This window comes from Meriones unguiculatus, chromosome 2 (assembly GCF_030254825.1).
Source record: "Meriones unguiculatus strain TT.TT164.6M chromosome 2, Bangor_MerUng_6.1, whole genome shotgun sequence".
In the NCBI taxonomy this organism is placed as follows: domain Eukaryota; kingdom Metazoa; phylum Chordata; class Mammalia; order Rodentia; family Muridae; genus Meriones; species Meriones unguiculatus.
The window spans coordinates 142064290-142089276 of record NC_083350.1 but is presented as its reverse complement, the minus strand read 5'-3'; the positions used below and the strand labels follow the sequence as shown (position 1 = coordinate 142089276).

The following is a 24987-nucleotide window of genomic DNA, read 5'->3' as shown; positions in this document are numbered from 1 at the left end:
GCACCCCGTGAAGAGGCAGCGAGCTGACTGGCAGTTTAGACTTCTGAGATCCAGCTGGCATATTTGTTTTATTGAGAGAAGAGCCATCCCTCCTTGAGGAAAATGACAGAGAACCATTCTGGTTTCAATAGCAACAGCCCTTGAAGGTTGAGGCGAGTCTCTCCTCTGAAGATCTATTGGAATCACAGGTCATTTCTACAAAATGACTGCAGTTAAAGTTAAATATTGCATCCTGCTCACCCATCATTCTGGAGGCTGATGTCAGTGTCTAGCTCTTTATTTCCTCTAACTTTCAGACATCAAGTCCTGTTTGTTACCTTATGTAAGCCAAACAGGTCCAAGATGGCAGCTATGGTCAGCATTTGCATATAGCATATGACTCTTCAGGTTAATCTTCTCTCTGATCCTTCGCCCTTTCTCCAGTTTGTATCTTGCTGCCAAAATAACACGTGTACTACTTAATCATAAATAGCACTGTTGCTAGGAAGTGGTAGTGCACACCTTTAATTCCAGCACTCGGGAGACAGAGGCAGACAGATCTCTGTGAGTTCGAGGCCAGCCTGGTCTACAGAGAAAGAGAGTTCCAGGACAGCTAGTAATGTTACATAGAGAGAAATCCTATGGATGAATGAATGAACAAATGAATGAATGAACAAACAAACAAATAAAGAGCACTGTTAAGAAACATGGATGCTGCTGTGAGTATGAGATTATCTGCCTAAGTGGCTGAATAGCCAGGGTGAAGAAGGCTTTCAAGTGAGCTTCTGAAACATTTAGGCTTAGGAGATTCTGACAGTCTTTTGGTTGTACCAGCACAATAGCGACATATAAAGCTACATTTTAAGAAAATGTTAAGTTTTAAGGAGAACATACAAAAATGCTACCTTAAAAATCAGTTAGTTGGCAGGTGATGTGCCGTATGCCTGTAACCCCAGCATTCTGGGAGGTAGAGGCAGGCAGATCTCTGTGAGTTTGAGGCCAGCCTGGTCTACAAAGCGAGTCTAGGACAGCCAAGGCTACACAGAGAAACCCTGTCTCAACAAACAAACAAACAAACAAATAAACACCCTCAACTGAAGAATGAATAAAGAAACTGGTACATTTACACAATGGAGTGCTACTCAGCCATTAAAAACAAGAAAATCATGAAATTTGCAGGCAAATGGATGGAACTAGAAAAGATCATCCTGTATGAGGTATCACTGACCCAGAAAGATACACATGGTATATACTCACTTATAAGTGGATTTTAGTCCTATAGTACAGGATAGATATACTACAATGCACAGTCCCCAAGAAGATAACCCCAATGGGCATCTCAGGCTTCACGTGGGCCCACTAATTAGGGGAGTGGGGGTTATGTCTGACATGGACTATGCTGCTGGCTTTTTTATCACTTCCCCTGATGGGACTTCCCTATCAGGTCACAGGGAGGAAGACAAACCCGGTCCTCATGTGAATAGATGAGCTGGGGTGTCTGGGTAGGGGGCTTCCCTATTCCTTAGAATAGGGAAGAGGGGATGCAGGATGGAGCATGGGACTGGGAGGAGAAGAGAGAGGAGCCTATGAGTTAATTAATAAAAAAGGAAAAAAAAAAACCAAATTAGTTACTTGATAGAATCTCATTTGGAGAAATTTAAATATGACTTAGGAAAACTTTCCTTTAATTCTATTGCCCCGAGTCACAGGTGAAATCTCATTGGCTCTGCTTTCCAGGTCTGCAGTCTTCTCTGTTCTGCATTGTTTACAAGCTGACCCTTTTAAACTTGGCATTTGAATTTCTTCTCATTCTGACCCTAAAATCCTACTTTGCTGGCCTATTTTTCTTTGTTTACATTTTAACCCTTTTTGCTTTGTTCCCTTCCCATAGTAGCCTTCCCACTCTACATTTAAGCCACAATAAACACTTACACATCTCTACCCACATTTGTTTTTTTTAATTATTTCCTTTATTGTTGAGATTGTAATATAAGTACGTTATTTATTCCTTCCCTTTATTCCTTTCAAAACCTCCCCTATAACCCTCCTTGCTCTGTTTCAAATTCATCTTTTCTTTTTTCATTAATTGTTGTTCCGTGCATATATGTATATGTGTGTATATATATATATATATATATATATATATATATACACACTTAATTATAGCCTGTTCAGTCTGTATGGGGATCTTTTTTTAAGTTTTTAATTTTCTTTATTTATTTTTGAGCAGGGTCTATCTACATAGCTCTGGCTGTCCTGGCACTTGTATGTAGACCAGCCTGGCCTTGAACTCACAGAGATCTGCCTGCCTCTGCCTCCCCTTCTCCTCTGTTCACATGAGGACGGGGTTTGTCTTCCTTCCCTGTGGCCTGATAGGGAAGTCCCATCAGGGGGAAGTGATCAAAAACCAGGCAACAGAGTCCATGTCAGTGCTGGGATTGAAGACATGTGCCACTGTGCCTGACTTGTGTGGTGATTCTTATATGTGTGTTTTTAGGACTGACCATTTGATAACAGATAGCCAGTTAGTGCGCTCTTCCCTGGGAAGGACTATTTCTCTCACTCTCAGTGTTCCTTAGTTGCTTATAGTTTTTTATATAAGGTTGGGTCCTCATGGTCTTTTCCTTACTCACTTCAGAATGTCTGTTGTTGTGCTCATTCAGCTCATGTTTAGACAGTTATGTTGCTGAGACTTTCCTGTTGTAGCTTTTGATGTTACTAGGAGACACAATCTCACAGCAAACACCCAGATGCTCTGGCTTCTTTACAATTCCACCCTCTCTTTCTCAATGTTCCCTTAACCTTAGGTGTGGGAGTGGACGAGGCTCCACAATTCTACATTTTGGTTGGTTGTGGTTTTCTGTGATGGTCTCATATGTCACAAAAGGAAGTTTCCTTGCTGAAGGGTGAAGACTATGCTTATCTATGGGCATAAGGACAAATATTTGGAACGTATATTATACTGGTTTAATAAAGTGATTGTATGTTCTTCTCCAAGATCAATGACTTCACTAGCCCTGGGTAGGCAGCTAGGTTTCTAATACCAGGAACAATTTTCCTCTCGTTGGCCTTAAGTCCAGTTGGAGAATTGTTGGCTGCCACGGAAGTGTGAGTGACACTTCTGCACCATTAGGGTTATTGTACCATGCTGCTCATTGATGTGCCTCATAGGCCTCATAGATGGACTGTTGGTTGGCTGCTTTCTTTGGAAGCTTGCATAGCACCTTTTGCTACCATGAAGGCTAGTTCTCAGGATGGAGGCAGCAGCTCCAGCTGGATAGGGGCTGTGATCTCCTTCTTTTCCTTTTATATAAGATACAGAACTCTGAGCATTACTTTTACTATCGTAATTTCAAGACCATCACACAGCCCAAGTGAGGACATTTTCATTGAAAACAATTCCAAAAATGTATTTTTGTTTTGTTGATATGGGTCTCTCTGTGTAGCCTAGGCTGGCCTTGAACCATGAGCTCAAGGCTGCTGCAACTTGAACTACTCTTCATGTACCCTCATGAGTGCTGGGATTATAGGTATGTGCCACCATGTCTGGTTAAATGCTATTTTTAAAAGATGAAAAACGGAGGTCTGTCTATACAGTATTTGGAAAATTTCACTGAGGCCTCAGATTCTATGTGAAAAATATTGAGTCCTATTTTGTTGTTGTTGTTTCTTTTTTAGGTATAGTCCCTTCTGTATAAAGGCCTAATCATTTTCTCACTCCTCAGCTCTTCCAGAGAGATGAAACAAAGTATAATGGCATTCAATAATGTGAATTCATAGATAGTCAGGTGTAACAGATTGACAAGCCACCTTACTTTAGCTAGATGTGGTGCTACACACTTTAACCCCAGAACTCGGAGGCAGAGGCAGGCAGATCTTTGTGATATTAAGGTGAGTCTGGTCTTCACAGAGAGTTTCAGGCCACCCAAGGCCACAGTGACACCCTGTGCCAAACAACAATAAAACACTCCTAATAACAGCAAAAAATATTTTAAAGACTTTAAAAAAAACATAAGTATTGAATATTAAAACTGAAAACTAAATTTCCTTTTATTTTAGTTGGTACTTATTAAAAATAGTTACATGGATGCATTTGTTTCAATCCTTAGAAATTATCAAGGATAAAACAGGAAGCAAGAGAAAAAGAAGTCCTGGTGAAGGAGAAGATCAAGTTTCTGGAGAATGAGGTTGGGAACAATGCGGAATTTGAGAGAAGAATCGCTGCTTCCGAGCGTAAAGTGTTAAAGTGCAGGATCGAATACCAGCGAAATGAAGCCAGCAGAAGTCAGCTCAAGGATGAGGTGTGTCACCTAAACCCTGCCCTGCATTCAGGGTAGATTGCTCAGTCCATGGCAAAGGTCTATTTGATTAGGGAGTGGCCTGCTGGCTTTTTTTCCCTAATTTTTTTTTCTTGTGTGTGTTTGTGTGTATGTTTCTTTTTTCTTCCTTTTCTTTCTATTTTGATGAATATACTCTATGCAGGGTCCAGCTGGCCTGAAATTTGCTATATAGACCAAGCTGGCCAGGAATTCAGAGATCTGCCTATCTCTGCCTCCCATGTAATGGGGATGGACCACCACAGTCCACTTACATCTTTATAATGGGACTTTAGTGTACTTTGCTTGAGCCTTGGATGGCGAGGCCATAGGGAATGCCTTAAACCTCACATCCTATGCAGGGATGCGTGCTAGGCATTGCCAGCACTCCTTCCAGATCTAGCGTCTGTGAGGGCATGAGGCCAGGATCAGGAGAACTTCTCTGGGCATGTCTGAGGAGGAGTATTCCCGCAGTGTTCTGAGGGATGGCGGGGTGGAAGGGTGCCTTTCCAGACATGTGTGACATCGCTGACAGCTTCTGCCAGTGATTCCGAAGCTGTTTTCCACTTTGTTAAAGGACAGTGGTTGAGTGTGGCCACAGGATTGCTGATGCATGGCCTTGACACAGAGAGAGCATGACTCCTGTCCTCAGCTTCTCTCACAGGCTCCCGTAATAACTAGGCTATTGCAGAGTGCAAATTTAATGATCCTTTTCTTAGCAATAGAAGAACCTTCCTAATGTTTCTGTTCTGAAGCTCTGTTATCCAACACTACCACTACTTAGGCCAAAAGTTGAATGCTAGAAATCATTTTATTATACAGTATGTTGTACTTTCATCTCTGATAGTTTTGCTGTCCAAAGAGATAATTGTGTAAGGTTCTAAAGAAAGCAATTTCTGCTTTGTGCTGAGAGCTGTAGAGCTTTAACCATGGCAGATAAGTGAAAGACACGGTCTTCCTCAGCTCATTGCTCACTGGGGTGTAGTTCCCAGAGCCCTGCCCATCCCTCACAGATTTCAAGTGAGTGGCTTTCAGGACATCTGTGTAGTTATGAGAATAGTTCCTGCTATCTAACTATAATGCCCTCCACCCCCCCCCCCCCCCAAAGCTCTAGGTCATTGGTCACTGTTCATTATCCCTTCTCCCATCCTGACACCTGGCATTGCTGATCTTCCTGTTCCTCTAGGTTGTCCAGATCTGTATCTCTTATATTAGACCCCATGTAGTAGGAACTCTAAGCACTCGATGCAATCATGCAGCATGCTGTTTCTTTGAGAACCTCATCTTCTCTGTGTGGAATACTATCCTATCACGTGGCTATGCGTCATAATTCACTCATCAGTTGTTGGATACTGAAGCTACTTCCATTTTTAGCATGGTATCTGTCCTTTTATGTCTTGGTTTATTTAGCATACACACAGGGTTTGTCACTGGTATTGCAAGTGGCAGAATTTCTTTATTTTTTAGAGGCTGAATAATATTCTATTCTATGCCACCCCACAAGCTAACATTGCATTTTCTTCGTCTGTTCATCTGTCTAGGAACACCTAGGATGTTTGCCTATCCTGACTATTATGAGAAATATTACAAGGCATGTGGAGTCTAGATATTTCTTTAACATAGGTTGCATCTGTGTATGGGAGTGGGTTTTCTAGAACATACGGTAGTTCAGATTTTCGTATACTGAGGGGCTTTCACACTCTTTTTTTGTTTTGTTTTGTTGTTTTACTTTTTTATTGATTCCTTGTGAGTTTCACATCATGTATCCCAGTCCCACTCTTCTCCCTGTCCCCTCATATCTGCCCTTCACCCTTGCAACCCTCCCCAAAAAAAACCCACAAAAAGAAACAAACAAAAAGCCCTAACCATAGAAAATATCTCATTGCAGAAGCTGTAGTATTTCACTGTGTCGCACAGTACATCCCTCTGTCCACACGTCTTCACTTGCAAATATTTATTGCAATGAGTCGTTGGTCTGGTTTGAGATCTCTGGCTTCTGTATGCCATCAATATTGGATCCTCTGGTTTTCCTGCTGTTGCCCTGTGTCACGGAGATCCTGCGGGTTTAGAGCAGCAGGACGGCCCCTTTCATGCCAGCCATTCACAGATGATGCAGATTTTGGGGTGGGCGGACTCGGAGCCCCGGATCTGGGTGGTAGCTGAGATGGTCAGATGGCTGGCTTTCCCTGGCCTCATCACCAGGGTATGTTCTCCAGCCCTGCCCCAACTAGACCACCCTCTGTGGCCAAGGCCAGGAGGCACGACCAACCCTCTTGCTTTCATGCCCCTGGGCCAGCTCCACTGTGTTGCCCAGAAGAGGCGCACACTCACACCCACACCCACTCACTCACACTCATACACACCCTTTGCCACCCCTTTCTCTCTCTCTCTCCTCCCCTCCCCATCTAGGTCTCCCGTATGTGGAAAAACTTCCACACTGTTTTGTTTTTTTATTTTTGTGCTGACCGCCACTGCCTTTGTGTGACAAATGCAGCTCACAGCCCCAGCTCTAACTGGAGGTGGTGACGGAGAGCTGTGCTCACTGAGATTCAGTGGTGCTGACTGTCTTCATATAGCTGTTGCCTACTGATACTTTCTTCAGAAAATGCCTGTTGGGCACCTTTGCCCGTTTTAAATTGTTATGCTTTTACTGCCGTTGGGCAGCATGGGTGGCTTGTATATTTTGCAGATGAACCCTTTATGAGCCCTGTGGTTTGGAAGTGTTCTGCAGGTTGCCTGTGCATTGTGTGGGTGTTCCGAGCTCTGCAGAGGAGTGTGACTTTGGGAGTCCTGCTTCTTCACCTTGCTTGTATGGCCTGTGCTTTTGCCACAGAGCTCTTCTGTCTTTTTCCTAGCAGCCCAAAAGTAGCAGATCTCACCTCGAGGCTTTGGTCTATGCTGAGTTGATTCTATATATGACCCAAGAGAAATAATGTACGGTTACTTATCATTTCTATTAAGTAATGCAAGTCATTATCTTGAATATAGGTGTCCAGTTTCCCCAGAGCCGTTTCTGGAGGGGCTCACTTTGACTGTTGGCAATTTGTGGGAAGTCAGCTGATGTATGCACATGTGTGGCTGTGGTTCTGCCCTCTGCTCTGTTCTGCTGGTCCACATGTCCATCTGGGGGCTGGCATCACGCTGTTCTGATTGCTATAGCTGGAAAGTAGGAAGTGTAATTACCCAAGTTCCATTTTTCATGCTCGAGATTTCTCTAGGATGTTTATTCACTCATTTTTGTAGTCTCTTGTGCACGTTAGGGTTGTTTTACGTTTTTCTGTGATGGTGGAATTCTTATTCACTGCTGGGGAGAAGGAGAACTTACCGTGGATGTCAGCGTGGAGTTCCTCAGAAAGCTAGTTACTGAACTACTGTTACCCATGGCCTAGTGACGCCCCCCCTGTGGATAGCTTACATTTTCTGCGTGGAGCAATCTAGATTAACAGTCAAATGTGCGGAGGGTGGTGTGAAATGTGACCATAGGATGCACATGAAGTGTGCTGCTGTAGGATGGGTTTGAGGTATGTCACTGGACGATAAGTGTGAGGTATGTGCAACTGTAGGATAGGTGTGAGCTGTGTGTCACAGGAGGAGGGGTGTAAGCTGTGTGTCACTGGAGGATGGGTGTGAGGTGTGAGTCACTGGAGGACAGGTGTGAGGTATGTGTCACTGTAGAGTGGGTGCAGTGAGGAGAGGATGGGTTGAATCTTGAGGTTTTCCATATCAGCTACATTTGTCAGGTTGTCTATTCATAGTACGTTATCTAGAGAACTGGCTCTCAAACTGTGGGTCACGACCCCTTTAGGGTTCCAATGACCCTGTCACGGGGGTCACATATCAGATATCCCATATATCAGATATTTACATTATCATTCATAATACTTGCAAAAATCACAGTTATGAAGTGGCAACAGAAATAATTTTATGGCTGGGAATCACCACAAACATGAGGAACTGTATTAAAGCACCAGGAAGGTTGAGAACCATTGAGCCAGAGTCATGTGACATGCTCCCCAGAGCAGGTCTACGAACTGCATGCTTTCACATGTTCTTTCAACTTATATATGGCTATATCATTGTCTCATGTTATGAAACAAAGTCATTTAAGATTTGATGTGGGAACCAAGAAGATCTACAGATGTGTGTTAATCACACAAAGTTGCTATTTTTATGGATGCTGTAAGGTTAGGACTTAAAGTAGGAAGAACAAAGTTTCTCAGGAATGAAATAATTTTATTGAATGTGAAAGTGTAATTTTTTTCTGTCTACTGACAAACAGCTGGATACTTTAAAAACCACTCTGAATAGAACATCCAGTGAGTTAGAAGCTGTGAGGAAAAACATTTCCAGAGTCAAGAAGGATATCCACGATGAAGCAGCAAAGTAAGAAAATCCCATATAAATGTATGCGAATATTAAATATGTTTATGATCTATATTTAGAAAATTAGTGGTTACAATGATCTCTGTAGCATGAACTCAGTGGCCTGCTCTTTGATCACCTCCACCTGAGCGGGGAGCAGCCTTACCAGTCTACAGAGGAAGACAAAGAAGCCAGTCCTGATGAGACCTGATAGGCTAGGGTCAGATGGAAGAGAAGGAGGACCTCCCCTATCATTAGGCTGGGGGAGGAGCATAGGAGAAAAAGAGGGAGGGAGGGTGGGATTGGGAGGGGGTGGGAGGGGGGCTACAGCTGGGATACAAAGTGAACAAACTGTAACTAATAAAAAATGAAAAAACCAATTATCTCTGTAAATACATGCAAGATTGTAACTGTTAACATTATTATTATTATTATTATTATTATTATTATTATTGCACTAGGAATGAAACCTAGGGCCTTGAATGTATGTTAGGTGAACATTTTACCACTCAGTGTTCCTCCAGCCCACTGAGCTCCACCCCACCTCATTTGCTCCATTATTAAGCTCCAGAATTTTATTTTATTTTTTTAATCAGAGAGGCTCAGAGCAATAGTTTTATAGCCTACCAGGTACATGATGGTAATGAAAATGTTTGCAGGGAAAGAAGCAACTGCCCTCCCACCCCCATAATCTTTTAAGCATGTTTTCTGTATTTCCTTAAAACCCCTATTTAGATTACAAAAACTTAAACATCACAATGAGGTTGTAAAGGAAAAATTAAAGAAGATAACGGAGAAGACCATATCTGTTGAAGAGAAAGCTACCAGCATGGAAAGCATGCTGAAGGAGGAGGAGAAAAGTGTGAAGGTAAGGTTTGTTTTCAAGTTTTACAGAAGTATAGCAGTTTTCAAATTGAGTGAAGTAATTCATGCTTAGGATCAGAGGACCGTGGAGTCTTAGGAGCACTTCCTCTAAGGGGAGCCCTCAGTATGCCCTGTAGCCCGTTCCTTTTAAGTTTTTATTGTGCCCATGTTCCCCTACCTATGTTTGCTCAGTGTGCTGAGGCATACATTTTTTTTTAATTTAATATTTTTGAGTTACATTTTATTAACTTTGTGTCCCAGCTGTATCCCGCTCCCTCATTCCCTCCTAATCCCACCCTCCTTCCCTCATCTCCTCCCTGCCCCTTTCCAACTCCACTGATAGGGGGGACCTCCTCCCCTTTCATCTGACCCTGTTTTATCAGGTATCTTCAGGACTGGCTGCAAAGCCCTCCTCTGTGGCCTAGCAGGACTGCTCCTCCCTTGGGGGGTGGGGAGGTCAAAGAGCCTGCCATTGAGTTCCTGTCAGAAATAGTCCCTGTTCCCCTTACTATGGAAATCCACTTGGATACTGAGCTACCATGGGCTACATCCAAGCAGAGATTCTAGGTTATATCCATACATGGTTCTTGGTTGGAGAAACAGTCTCATAGAGGACCTCTGTGCCCAGATATATTTGGTCCTTGTGGAGCTCCTATCCTTTCCACATCAGACTAACTCCCCTTCTTTCATATGATTCCCTGCACTCTGCCGAAGGTTTGGTTATGAGTTTCAGTAGAGTCTTTCAGAGGCCCTCTGTGGTAGGCTCCTTTCCTGTCACTTGTTTTCTCCTACATCCAATGTCCATCCCATTTGTCTTTCTAAGTGAGGATTGATCATTTTACACTGGGTCTTGTTTATCTTCTTTAGGTGTATAGATATCAGTATGTTTATCATATCTTATATGTCTAAATAAGTGAGTATATACCATGTGTGTCTTTCTCCTTCTAGGATACCTCACTCAGAATGGTATTTTCTAGATCCCACCATTTGCCTGCAAATTTCATGATTTCCTCATTTTTAATTGCAGAGTAGTATTCCACTGTGTAAAAATACCACAATTTCTGTATCCATTCCTCCATTGATGGACATCTGGGTTGTTTCCAGGTTCTGGCTATTACAAATAAAGCTGCTACAAACATGGTTGAGCAAATGTCCTTGTTGTGTACTTGAGTAACTTTTGGATATATGAGGCACACATTTTTAACAAGTGTCCTGTTTTACACCTTATTCTGCCCTGTGATCATTTTGTTAGATTTGTGATCAAATCCTCCCATCCTCATACTTTGGCCCACTGTCAGTATTTCATCACCAACCTTAACCCTGACCCTGACCCTGACCCTGACCCTGACCTGACCCTGACCAAGCCCTAGCTTCAGCCCTCTTACAAGCTGGGAGCATTTGTGGCAAGGGGCCTGTGTAATGTGCCGTCTCGCTAATTATACTGGCCCCCTCTTTCACCAGTCTCCAGTGTGCCGGTAAAGCCAACTTTTAAGAGACTGGAAGAGGTTGCGTTGCCATTTTTTTCCTTTGGAATCTTGAAAATGGCAGCCCTGGTTCTTGATTTTTGTGTAATTTTGGAGATAGAGGAGGAAAAGGGATAATATGAGGCAAACCTTGAGCATTTGATGAGGCTCCTATATGACTGCTTATACTCAATGATGCCTGGTTCTTCAGTGTGTCTGAATCCTCAAGTAACAAAGCCATTTAACCTGAGTGGCATTAGAGTTCAAATCATGCCTTTTGTTTCACCTCTCCTAAGAACATGGTTTTCTTTTGTACAAACATGGGTATTTATGAGAACTTCTGAAAAAAAATCTTTGAAAAACTGAAAGTACATAAAATAGATATTTGGATTACACAGCATAATATAAGTTGTGGCATTTAAAAAGAAATCAAGTGAATTGAGCCCACTGCAGTTAGTTATCTGTACAAGACTTTCACAAAAGTGTGTCCACCAGCATTTCATTATGGCTATTGGGAGAACCTGTGAGGCCTACCCCTCCTGGAAAGATTGCTGGCAATTAGTGCTTAATGCAGTAGCTGCTACCCTCTTCAGTGGTATAGCCACAGATAAGTTGCTCATGTGCCAATGAATAACTTCCCACTCATGCTCAGGCAAGTGACTCTAATTAAATTCAGTGGACCACACACCAAAAGAAGCCATAGAAGGCTGTATGTAGTGGCACACACCTTTAATCCCAGCACAGGAGAGGCAGAGGCAGGTGAGTTCGAGGCCACTGGTCTACATTGTTATGGGACTGCCAGAACTACATAGTGAGATCTTGTCTCAACCAGCAAGCGAGCAAGCAAGCAAGTAAGCAAACAAGCAAACAAGAAGTCGTGAAGAAGGAGGTAGACTTGCTGAGAAGAAAGATGCCAGTGGGAGAGGGAGGAGAATAAGGGAAAGAAATCAGGGTGAAATGACTACAGCTCTTTCTATAAATGTATGAAACTGTCAATGAAAACAGAAATAAATAACTATCACTTGAAAACACATGGTAGGTATCAGAATATATTGCTAGCTGAGCAATGCGAAATGAAGTTCTTAAGTTGAAGGAAAATGATACTAGGTAGATGCCCAGGCCTCCATAAAGCTATAAAGAGGATTGGACATGACATACGTGGTGAATGGCTACAAAAGACTTTTTTCTTTTTCTCATAATTAACAGAGAAAAAGAGGCGAACTTGAAAATAAGAGTATTGGTGGGGAGGAACCAATGCTGTGTTAGAGGATGGGCTTCTCTCGGTTTTTGTTTTGGGAAAAACTCAATGGACTTTGTCACCACTCGGTCCAGGCTTTCAAAGTCTGCTGAGCAATCTTTGAGAAGATCTTGAGTTCAGTGAGAAGCGACAATCACATGAGAAACACCACATTCAGTTATTGGTTACTTATTGATTCGTGAGGATTTGCGCATGCTAGCCATGGGCTTGTTTTGTTGCACATTGAAGTTCATTGGCTACAGAGGGGGAATGTGGTTCTGAGTGAAAATTATTTCAGTATTTGAAAGTGGTAACTTGAAGTTAGTCTGGAGTTGGTAGGTCACAGGGAACTTAGGACGTGTTGCTCATGAAGCATCTAGGTCACAGTGTGCCCTTGAGAAACATAAAGATGAGAGATTTCCTTCTCTTTCCTAGAGACCAGCACAGAAGGGAGACCAAGGAATGCAAAGCCTTAGTGAAGGGCTGGGCACAAGGTTTGCTGGGCACTGGTTCCTTGCGGATTTCAAGAGCCAGAAGTTAACATTTTCAGGATTAAAAAAAAAAATTTTTTTTTACTGCCAAATACAGCAACTATTAAAACCCAGTTTGCATGTAGACTTATAATTAAGCACATTATATTCAAATCATAAGTAACAAATAGCACTCATCATTTGTAAATTATACTCTGATTAGCTGTGAACTTGAGGTTAAAATGACATCTCTTACGTATATCATCTGTATGTTGGTTTGCCTCTGTATGCTGTCTCTATGATATTGTCACTATATCAGTAGATTGAAATTGCCCACTGGGGGAGTACTTAGACCATAGAAGGAGTATTTGCCCATAGTCCCTATCCACTCTATGATGGCTAAATGTGGCCCTATGAAGCTTCAAATTGGATGGCATGATTTCTTCCTTTACATCCTCAAGACTATTTAGTGACCTCTGAATTCACAGGGTTTCTAGTTCTGAGGCCAAGACAATATTGGATGGAGTCGGGATAAAAGGTTATATGACATAGGAATAGAAAACTACCAACCTTGTCTCCCAACACCAGAGAGAAGAGACTTTGGGGAATGGCTGAAGCTCTGGAAAGACTTTCTACTTTCAAGGGCTAAATGTTGGCAGGAGGGTCTTATTTGCATGTGAGCTCCTACATTTTAATGTTCATGTAAGAACAGATTTTAAGTTTTTATAATTTAAATAACTGCTGTTATTCTTACAATTTCTCATCAGGAAGTGGAAATTCAGCTGAACATAGTGAAAGATGTGCTATTTAAGAAATCTCAGGAGTTACAAAATGAGACAATGAAAGAGAAGGCTTTGGTAGCAGAGATCGAGGGAACCCGTTCCTCCCTGAAACATCTTAATCAACGCTTACACAAGCTGGATTTTGAAACCCTGAAGCAGCAGGAAATTATGTACAGTCAGGTAGATGCTCCTCTCTGGGAATACCTTCTGCAAGGACTTTAATGATTGTGGCGGTTGACTTACCGAGCTGGATATGCCAGCTCTCTAGATGATAGCTGTCCATCATGGGAGGATGGTGGAGGCTCCAGAGAACCCTAAAAGCTATGCCTCCACCCCAATCTAAAATAAAATGGCAAAGGGGACAGGCATTCCCACAATGGAGGAAAGACTACTTTAAAGGAACCCAGAGCCAAACAAAAGAAGTCGCAGATCTGAGCACATCCCGCCAGCCTTACCTCCACAGGCAGCGGAAGTCTCTTGTCCTCAGTTTTGCCTACCTTCCCCTTCATGTTCATGTTTGTTTCCCCGTACATCTTAATTTCTTAATAAAAAAAATTCTTAGTTTTGCAATATCAAAATATTAAGGATGCTAGAATGGAATCAAAACAATTCATTATACGTTGAGCTTACCATGGTTATTGTGACAGGGTTTTTTTTTTTTTTTTGTATGTTTTGAAAAATGCCCCCTACGAGTCCTCATGCATCCAGATCCTGTGATGTCCTAAGCTCCCTAATGGCGCTTGGTGGTTTTCTGATGAAGTTTGTGCTGTCCTGCACCCTGACTGTCGAGCAGTCCTGCTGCTCCTCTCAGTCTAGGAAGGATTTTGTCCTAATTTGCTGAAGGACCAAGTTGACTTAGTGACTAATAGGGCCCAGACCAAAGTTAGGAGCACATGCCATCTACGGCTTCTACATTTACAGAGAGGCTCTTGATGTTTGCATAGACGCACTAACTTTTTTTTTTTTTTGTAACTATTAACAGGATTTTTACATTCAGCAAGTAGAACGCAGAATGTCACGATTAAAAGGCGAAATTAATTCAGAGGAGAAGCAAACCCTTGAAACAAAAATCCTTGAACTTAAGAAGTCACTGGATGAGAAAAAGTCCACGCTTTCCCTTTTGGAAGTGCAGATCAAGAAGCTCCATGTAACTCATCTTTCTCATGTGGTTTTCACATGCTACTGAGTGTTCATCATGTTCCCGCTGTGGCCAGAGTGATTTCCTGGCTACCCACACACATAAGAAATGCTTGTGTGTCCGTGCTTTCAGAACGTCATGTTGCTCACTCAGGCATTTACTCTGTACAACTGTTGGGTCATGTTTTTACCATCTTGTTTAGCTTAGCTCTCATAAATCTCTTCTAAAGAAGATGATTGCCCTTATAGTAGGCTAAGGCTAAGACATTCGTTCAGGGTTGCACAGTGAGTGTATGGAGAGGTAGGGTTTGAACTCTGATCCATTTGACTTTAATGAATTCTTAGAGAGAACACTGTTTAAGAATATTGGGGAAAAAATGCCGGGCAGAGTGGTGTACCCCTACAATCCCAGCACTCAGGGAGGCAGAGGAGGCAGGCGGATCTCTGTGAATTCAAGGCCAGCCTGGTCTACAAAGCGAGTCTAAGACAGCCAAGGATACACAGAGAAACCCTGTCTCAAACAACAACAACAACAAAAAGCCAAACAATAAAAACAACAAAAACTATATTGGGAAAGCACACTTTTTGCCACAGTAACTGAATTTTATCTTTGAAGGGCTATCAAGAAGCTTTTTTTTTTTTATGTCTAATTTGTTCCCACTCAAATATACAGTTAAACAACTACAGTAAGAAGGAAGAAATTTTGAACTTTTCAGGATTTGATTGTTTGTGTAAGATAAACATCTGTTAAAGTTTAAATTATGAGAAAGAGCCAAGGATGAGGGGTATGGACCCTCACCAGGTCAGCACTGGGCAGGTTAGAAAGGCTGGTGATGAGTGGCCTCTAGTGGTCTTACGTAGAATTGCCTCGAATCACTTGCGAGAAGGACATGAAATTTTAATGACAGCTTTTGATTGGACTTCATGGTTTGTAGCTTGATGACATAGTTTTCAAGTGGTACCTCGATTTTCTGGAAAATGGCCCTGGCTTTGGGATCAGGTGCACGCCTGAACGTCCAGGTAACATAGCTATTGCTATTTTAACGCTCCCGAGCGCTAGTTTTCCCATTCGCTAACAAGAAGGGGAAAAGCAGAAGCAATGCACTCTGGGTCTTATTCACACGCAGTGCTGTTGATCATTTGGAGTAGAACACGAATACATGATTGTGAAGCTTCACGAGGAGAAGGCTTTTTAGCTGCACGTTGTGGGGAGCCCCCAGTGGTCTTCATGTCCTTAACCACCTCCAGCTGTTCTCACCACTATGAAGCCGGCTGGTGCACGTGCCCATTCCAGCTCTGTTTTACACACATACTCACAGAAATGCAAGTGAATTCCAGGTTAAAGGTGGTTAAACCACGGAGGTATGCTATTTCCACCAGTGGTCAGGCCGAGGGCTTCTGCGGGTGAGTGGGGTCTCCTCTATTCCAGCTCTTACCTTCCAGAAGGGAAACCAACCTCAGGCTGAAATGTTGTTAATAGTTTTGTTATTTTATTTGTGATGTGTGCCACTCTGTTTATGTGGAGGTCAGAGAAACAGTACTGTAGCATCAATTTTCTCTGTCCACCTTTACATAGAATCTAGGACTTGAACTTAGTTCATGGCTTGAATCATTAGATAGCATGCACCTTTTCCCTCGGAGCCATCTAGCTGTCCCACAGACGACATTAACTTCATTATTTTGTCCTAGGGGTAACTTTATGGAGTCAACAAAGCTTTTCCTCTTATGATTTGCTTGCAATCTTAGGTCTTGATACTTAAGAGATATATAAACAATGATAAAGGCAGAGAAGAGAGGATGGGGAAGTGGAGAAGAATATGAATATCTTAGAATTAGAAAATCTGATTCAGGAACCAAGTAGGGACTAACATCACATAGGTGAATTCCTGAACAGGAAGATGGATTCCTAAAACTAGAGAAGTGGCATCTGGCTCTAAGACCTGGATCTATGTTTCTGATGGAGTTCAATCTTATCAAATATTTTCCCCCTGGCAGATGTGATCACATAAAGCTGCTATGTTCACAGGTATACGCTGCCTGTGAACGCTGTCATAGCAACGTCCCTAATTTTACAACAGTCCCATTCCCACTTCAGAGATGAGGAAACTGACAAGTTAGCTTCCCACCAGAGTCAGATGACTAATGTGGATTAGGCGACCTGGGCTCAGAGTCATTCTGTTGGCCAATAGTCCTATGCTCTTCAGACCCTCAGTATTTTTACCACCCAGCACCTGGTGCCCTGTGATGAGTTATTAGCAGAGTCCTTTTCCCTCCTGAGCAATGAGCACCTTGAACACCAGGCCAAATTGGAGTCACACATAATACTTCTTAGAATTATTGCTTTGAGGCTAACCCCAAACCATTAATGATAAAAATTACAATGCTTCTGTGTGAACCCATGTGAGTATTTAAAATGATCTGAGGTCGAAATTCTTAGTGCAAGGCATATCTGTTGCAATTCATTTAACTGTTTAAAACATATATACCTTCCCTTCTTTTTTACAGAATGACCTCTACTTCATTAAGAAGTCAGCCAGTAAAAACAGTGATGAGAAACAGTCTCTCATGAGTAAAATAAGTGAACTGCGCCTTTTTGTTGACAGATCCGAGAAGGAATTGAACAAAACCAGAGCTATGAAACAGGTGTGCTGAATCTGCATACATAGTTGATAAGCCACATGCTTCCATGGAAATCATAGGAGAATGTGAAACAATTAAGGAGGAAATCAGCCACGATAACCGCTGTATCCAAGATTAAGAGTTTAATGCGTATATTATTTCCTATTTAAAAAATTCTTTATTATATGTTGTATTTTCAAATGTTTTGATATGTGCTTCCTGTAACATCAACTCTTCTTTAAAAAGTAATTCTCCAGCACTTCCTATGGGGACAGTTTATGAGCTTAGCATAATCTATTTAAGTATCTTGCGGTCTGGGGCTGTTTGTTTCTGATATTCTGATAAGGCTGTGGTCCACAGTATATTGTACAGTTGCTAGTTAGTTGCTCAGAGTAATTCCTATCTATGTAATTAAGTTGAAATGGGTATTTTAAGGACACAAAACTATTATTTAAGCCAAATAGACAGTTTCATTAATCGTCTTCCACCAGCCATGCTTAACACTCTACTTATTTTACCACCACTGTGGCTGGATCATGTTTCTAACATGATGGAAAAATATGTAATCACATTATTTTAGTTTGTACTTTTTACTCAGAAGCATTTCTTTAAAGTTTAAAATATTTATATCTAAAACATTGTATTGTGTTCCATTTTTTTTTGTTTTTGAATAGCCAGTTTATATTCTTCATCCATTTTTTTCCATTAAAGGGTTCATATTTTCACTTTTTAATTGATTTATAAATGATTTTGTTATTAATGCTTTGATATTGCCAATATTTTCCCATTTGCCTTTAAAATTTTCTAGAGTGCTTTTTACACAAACCATTTAATATTCTCAGGGCTTTTACTCTATACTGTTTATACTTAGGAGCTTGTGCTAAAATCGGACAAGGGGTTGCTTTTTCTGCTGGTTCCATTGATTTTTGTCTGTTGCTTTGTTTTCTCATTCATCAGGAGCATCTTTCTGTGCATGTGAGATGTAGGGATGTCATCTCTTCACCTGAAAGCTGTGCAGGGAAACAGCCTGCTTTACACTCCAGGCTGTTTGTTCTATGTTGTTTCATTGGAAAGGCAATTGATTTGATGACTTCTATGCAATACTTTACACATGACAAAATGGTTTAAAACTACAGATATATTTCTACAATATTTTGTGGAAGATACTTTGGAGTATAAAAATGTTTGTAGGACATTTTGATTGTGGGAATTACTATATTCTAGTAAGGTTTGAACTTAAATTTGAATTATTAAAAATGGTTTGGAGCAGTCATAGCTCCACACTCTTGTCTTTTTTCCTGGCTGATAACAGTCGGTGGTCTAATTGGAAAATGTATGTTTTTTTAAAGTGTGACTTCTGTCACAGTAAAAAAGAAAAATACCTTGGTTTTGGCATAGAAATACTTATTTCAATACATGAAACTTTTGTTACGTTGGCAGGATTTGATGATTGACGACAATCTTTTAAAACTGGAGGTTAAACGCACTCGAGAAATGCTTCACAGCAGGGCAGAGGAAGTCCATTCCCTAGAGAAAAGGAAACAGGAGCTGTGCACAGCCATGGAAGAAAGAGCTGAAGAAATTAAGGTGCACAAATCCATGCTTAGTGCACAGATAAGATATGCTGACCAGCAGCGGCAAACTGTGAAGTAATTTTTTTTTGTTGTTTTTCCTCTGCTAAAGAACTTTGCAAAACAATGTCAAGATAGCTATCTGCTCCCCGACACCACCCTCATATCCACCTTTGCCTGACTCATCTAAAAGTCTTCTGACTTGAGTGTAAGATAGAGCTGCAAGTCTAGATGCTTCCTTTTGGTTCATCCTGTATCCTTGAAGCACATCCCTATAAAGATCAGTAGTCTACTTGAATTTATTTTTTAATGCATATGTATTCCTGTATATATATATGCAATGCCTGTGAGCATGCCTGCAAGTGGAGGCCGGAGGATACTCTCAGGGGTCACCTTCAGGAATGTCCTCACACGAGACAAAAGTCTGTCACTGGGCCAGTTCTGGTCTGGCTGGCCAGTGATCGCCAGAGATCTTCCTGTTAGCATCTTCACGGTGCTGGGACTACAGGTTCCTAGAACTATACCTGACATTTCTGTATAGATTCTGGGGTCAACTTGGGTCCTTATGCTTGGAAGACAAGCACTTTGCCAAATCCGGGCCTTTAAAATTGTTACTTTGCATGTGATTTCTAAAAACAAAACAACTAACTCACCACCACCAAAAGTCTAGTAAAGAGTTCCCTTATCTAGTCCTAATGGTATGCTTACTGAAGCAACTATCTTGCGGATGCTTTAGTATCATTTATGAAATTATCTCTGGCCATGTGTTATTCTTGTTAATACTAACTCCTTTTAAAGCATGCCATCTTCGATTGGTTATGGGTATTATAGGAATATCACAGATAATTTCTAGGTATTAAGTATTGCACATTCTAAGGTTGTAGTTTTAACAGTATGCATACAGGCACTAATGTTTTGGACACTCCTCACATATCATTTTTGGATGAATAGTTTTGCTTCTTTCCAAGCTATACAGCTTTTTTCTTTACTGTACTTGCTAAGACCTTTAGTTCAATACTGAAAAAATAGTAATTGCAGATACCTTTGTATTTGCCTGATCTCAAAGGGGAAGGTTTTCTTACTGTAAAATTAACTATAAGAGCTTTTGTAGTCCAATTAAACTGTTTACTTTTTGTGGTGTTGGGACTTTAAACAAGGGCTTCATATGTGCTCGGCAAGCTGAAGTCCATGCCTCGGCCCTGTTTGGAGACCTTCGCCATGTTAAAAGAGCCTATTTTTATTTTGCTGAAATTTTGGTTCAATTTTATTAACTGGGCACGTACATTAACTTTTATTATATACTTCTGTGTTTACCGACCTCATTTAGTTCCGGAGTTAGTCAACTTATTTTTGTGTACTCTGGATTTTGATAGTATTTTATGCATTTTTAACCTGTATACAAACGATCCTTGGCTCCCTTTGCTCTTATCACCAGGTTTTACAGTGTGTATACCTTCATAAAATAATGTTTCTTAGATTTCTCTATTCTGGTTAAGTTTGCAAAATAAGTATTTTTTTTTCTTCACAGTCTATTCAAAGACCTCCTTGATGAAGTCATTGGGGGCAGTGTTGAATTTTCTGATGTGCAGTATTCAACTGATGATTCATTTTGTTTCAAAATTGTACTTTATGTTTCTATTTGACCCAGGGTTTGTTTTTTCAAGACAGAGGACAGGGTTTTTGTGTAGCTCTGGCTGTCCTGTAACTTGCTCTGTAGAGCAGGCTGGCCTTGAACAAGAGATCATCTGCCTCTGCCACCTGAGTGCTGGGATTAAAGGTATGCACCACCACTACCACCCAGCTTGATTCAGCTTTTATAAAATATATTTTCTTTGTAATAATGTTGCAGTAATGTTACATGTATCTATTTTTGTTTAATCTTGCTTTGCATCTTTCTCATGAACTCATGAAGATATTTTTCTTGTTCCCAAAGCATTTGTTTCCTGTCTTTCTTGCTTCTTCCCTTTCTTAAAAAAAAATTATATTGTTTTTGAGACTGAATATTAATACCTAGCTCAGGCTGACTTTGGCCTCAGTCTTGCATCAGCTTCCCAAGGAGGATTAATGGTGTTTGCTACCATACCTGGCTTTTGTTTAGAGAGGTGCAAGAATGAACTTCTGCTTAGACTACCATCCTTAGCTGATGAGAAAGTTAGTTATGATCACACAAGACTGAATATGTTCTGATAGAATAGTTAAAATTCTAAAAAGCTAAGTTTTGATTCTAAATGTCTTACCACCAGCTTCTTCTAGAAGATGGTAGGTTTAGACTTCTTTTTAAGCTGATCAAGTGGTTTACTTTCACTAGGTTACAGCAGGTGGGTCAATCTCCATCCTGCCTTGCAGACATCACCATTACTAGTATTACTAAAACTCCTGAAAATAGCTCATAAAAGTTTACTGAAACAAAAGGAGACAGTAACTACCATTTAAGAATCTGACAACAAATGTTGGGAAGTGAATTCTTTTAATGACTTGTAGAAAGATAGAGATACTACCTTCCTGTTCTACTGTTTTGAATAGCGAGTGAAAGGTCATTTTTTCCCTTTAGAGCAAGTTAGCTGTTTGCTTATCTCCTGCTTGAAGATATCTGGGGTTCCTAACTGTAACCTAACTCTACTATTTGTGTAGTATCTGGGTCCCTTCTTGTCCTCATGAGATGTGGGAGAAAACCATGCAGACTGGAAGCTCCTTCCCGTGTCATTTCTGTTACAATAGCCTCTCATGTCTTCTGCTAGCATCCAGGGACCTGACAAGCCAGCTTGTTCAAGTGGGGTAAACTCTGAGACCTTCACACAGAATTATTAAAACAGGAGAACACTTTAACCTGCTTGAGGATAGTAATAATACAAGTCCAAAGGTCTTTAATAAAAACACTAATTTCTAATTTCTTTCTTTTTGTATTAGTACTGAATTGCAAGAACGGTTAAGTAAAATTGAAAAGCTTAAGAACAGATATGAAATTCTCACTGTTGTTATGCTGCCTCCTGAAGGAGAAGAGGAGAAAACACAGGCCTATTACGTAATAAAGGTACCATTTACTTGATGTACATCTACGATTGCATTAAATATATTCATTCACTACATATTATTAAATACATATATTCATACTTCACATCTCAAACATGCAAACAAAGTGTTTCTGTAACTAAACTTAGTTTAGCTTTTAATAGAAATTATCCATGGCTGAGCACGGAGAAAAATAGTGTCTGTTTTTGTAGGGATGTTAGTCCTGTTGTATTGATGCCCGACATAGTAACCTCATCTTGACATCTGCAAAGACCTGACTTCTGAATGAGGTCACACCATGTTCCTACGTGTTAGGATGTCAGCATATTCGTGGCCACGGTAGCTCCTGGTGTTGGTCCTGCAGTAGCCTTTGGCCTATGTGTAGAACATACCAGGTTGTTTTCCATATTTCAACTTTAATGTCTGATTCTACTTAAAAGCAAAACTAAAAAAAGATACCAAAGAGCTAGCATCCTTCACACGTCATTCCCAAGACACTCAGTCTTTTTAAGCCAACAGTCTTGTTCTGACCAAATTTGAGTTATACTGTCCAATGAAGTGAGATATTAAAAAGTTGCAACTGTTTCAAAATAACAACTTTCCCAACGCCCCAAAAAGTCTACAATATCTATATATAACATCTGATGTTATTTATAAAATCCGATATTGTACCAAGAGCAGGAACAATTATTTTAGAATGTAAAGACACAACTACAAAAAGTCAGGAATTTATAAAGATGAACAAATTAAACTAATAATAAAGAATAATTAAATAATTAAGAATAAACTGGAGTTACAGGTGGTTATGATCTGCATGATGTGGGTATGGGGAAGCAGACTTGGGTCCCCTCTGGAAGAGCCCCAATTTCTCTTTTAAATTGTGATAAATGTATTAGACAATATAGCCACACTGTTTTCCTGAACATAACTCTGGTCCCTTTTTACCTGTATCTCAATCAAGTAAGAATCGGGTTTCCAAACCTCTCAAATGAAAACATTCTTAGTTTCAAGAACTTTTGAGTCACCAGAGTCTAAAGTTACCCTTTTGACTCATCCCAGAAAGCTGGTAGCTGCTTAGCTCCCCTCATCCCTTCTTCCTGGTATTTTAGGCTGGCTATATTTCCAACATAGTTTTGTATCCTATATATGCTGTATTTTAAAGCCTAAAGATTTGGTCTTGTTTATGAAACTGAGTGCAAGTAGATACCTGGCAAGCATGTTCAGGCCCTAAGGTGAGCAGAGATTGCTGTGAATTAAGTATTTTCTGCTTCAAAGCAATATCTACTGTGACAAATAACTTTAGCTCCATTCTGCATTTTATAGGCTGCTCAGGAAAAAGAAGAACTTCAAAGGCAAGGTGACAGCTTGGATGCTAAGATCAACAAAGCTGAAAAAGAAATCTATGCACTGCAAAACACCTTGCAAGTGCTGAACAGCTGCAACAACAATTATAAGCAATCTTTCAAAAAAGTGACACCATCAAGTATGTAGCAGCCATTACCAATGTGATAAAGACTACAGTTAAATAAATGTAGAGGAGGAACATTATGATTCATGGAGAATAAAAATGTGTCATGATTGGACCTAAAAAAATCATTTATGTTCCTATTTGTTTTAATCAGTATGAGATGTTATTTACATTATTATTATTATTTTGTATATGGCATTTTCTTTAGGGAATTTTTTTTGAATCTGGAAAATATATATTACTACTATAGGCTGACTAAATAAGAAATGGCTATTACATGTCTATACTGTGTTTTTCACATGAATCTAGGACATGTACCCTTTTATAACAAAAAAGTTAGGTTTATTTCTTTACTACTTTAAGGTAGCTTTCTATATATTAGAAATTAAAATTCTCTTATAGGTGATGAATATGGATTAAAAATTCAACTAGAAGAACAAAAAAGGACTGCGGATGAGAAATACAGATACAAACAAAGGCAAATCAGAGAACTTCAAGAAGACATCCAGGTGAATCTAAACTCTTGTAATAATCCCTAAATAAATGTCAACTACTATTATAACTACTTAATCTTGCATAAAGTGTATCTTTAGGGAAGCAGGCCATTAGAAACATAAACCTCGTTTAAAGAAGAAAAACAAGTGAAGGAAATATAAAGCAAATCAGTTAAAATCCTATTGCAGGGAGGCAACAACTTTATTGTCACTCATAGCTAGATAATTACGACTTATTACTTAGTGACCTCACTGAATTCCTTAAAATTCTCATCATGATTTTAAACACCAAGTTTAAAACAGAAAATCTAGTGAAAGTAACCACTAAAGCAAGCCACTGAAGACAGGAGAATGTGCTTTGCTAAGTGGGTCCTGGTTAAAGGAAAGTGGCGGATGATACAAACTGTGAATATCTGAAAGGTTCCCAGTGGAATTATACTCAAAACCAATCCACAGGGTCAATATACTTCACACCCACTAATACAGTAAATATAGTGCATATAGGAAAACATTAATTCAAATTGAGGGGACAGCTGGCAAATGGCAAGCAGTAAGTCAATTTTTTATTCTGACCATGAGTATATTTATACTTTTTATTTTCTACAGAGCATGGAAAACACTTTGGAAGTTATAGAACACTTAGCAAATAATACCGAAGAGAAATTAGCAGAGAAACAAGCCTATTCACTTCAACTTCGTAAGGAGACTGAGGAGCAGAAGCCCAAATTAGAGCGAGTAATTAAGCAGGTACTGACATGACCCTAGTAGTCACATCTCAAGTCCCAAATGGACCCAAGCTTCCTTTGCTTAACTTGTGGAAAATAGGCTTATGTAATGCTTGACTGCTGTTTATTAACAGTGTGGAAGACTCAAAAGAGAAATCCGCATTTTGAAAGAAACAAATGAGGAAACACCGGAAGAACAAGATATTAAACTCCGTGAGATTAAACACTTTCACAAGGACATTGAGCAAATGTTACTTAATGTCATGGAAAATGCTGAAATCCATGTTGTTCTTCGAGTATACTTTGAGCAGGTAATAAAAATATAATATAGTAAGTCTGTGTATCATCTTCTTCAAAATGTGTAGGACTAATGATTAAAATCTTCTTTCAGAATGGGTTAGAACTACCCACACCTAAAGTCCCAAGCTCTGCATCTTCTTCAGAGTCTTCAGTTTCATCAATCAGGTAAGAGAAGTGGGTTCTCAACTCTC

The 24987-nt window shown here is 40.3% G+C and overlaps 1 protein-coding gene across 1 annotated transcript in view; it reads left to right on the top strand.

Moving 5' to 3' along the window:
* Ccdc39 (coiled-coil domain containing 39) overlaps positions 1 to 24987 on the top strand; it is a 40431-nt gene that overhangs the window by 12177 nt on the left and 3267 nt on the right. The window contains exons 7-19 of the mRNA XM_021650417.2: positions 4089 to 4280; positions 8575 to 8678; positions 9393 to 9525; positions 13459 to 13653; positions 14456 to 14620; positions 17116 to 17253; positions 18670 to 18878; positions 21708 to 21831; positions 23133 to 23292; positions 23680 to 23786; positions 24378 to 24518; positions 24631 to 24807; positions 24888 to 24961. Of these exons, the coding sequence (XP_021506092.1) occupies positions 4089 to 4280; positions 8575 to 8678; positions 9393 to 9525; positions 13459 to 13653; positions 14456 to 14620; positions 17116 to 17253; positions 18670 to 18878; positions 21708 to 21831; positions 23133 to 23292; positions 23680 to 23786; positions 24378 to 24518; positions 24631 to 24807; positions 24888 to 24961 (1919 nt within the window). The remainder of the gene's footprint in view (positions 1 to 4088; positions 4281 to 8574; positions 8679 to 9392; positions 9526 to 13458; positions 13654 to 14455; positions 14621 to 17115; positions 17254 to 18669; positions 18879 to 21707; positions 21832 to 23132; positions 23293 to 23679; positions 23787 to 24377; positions 24519 to 24630; positions 24808 to 24887; positions 24962 to 24987) is intronic.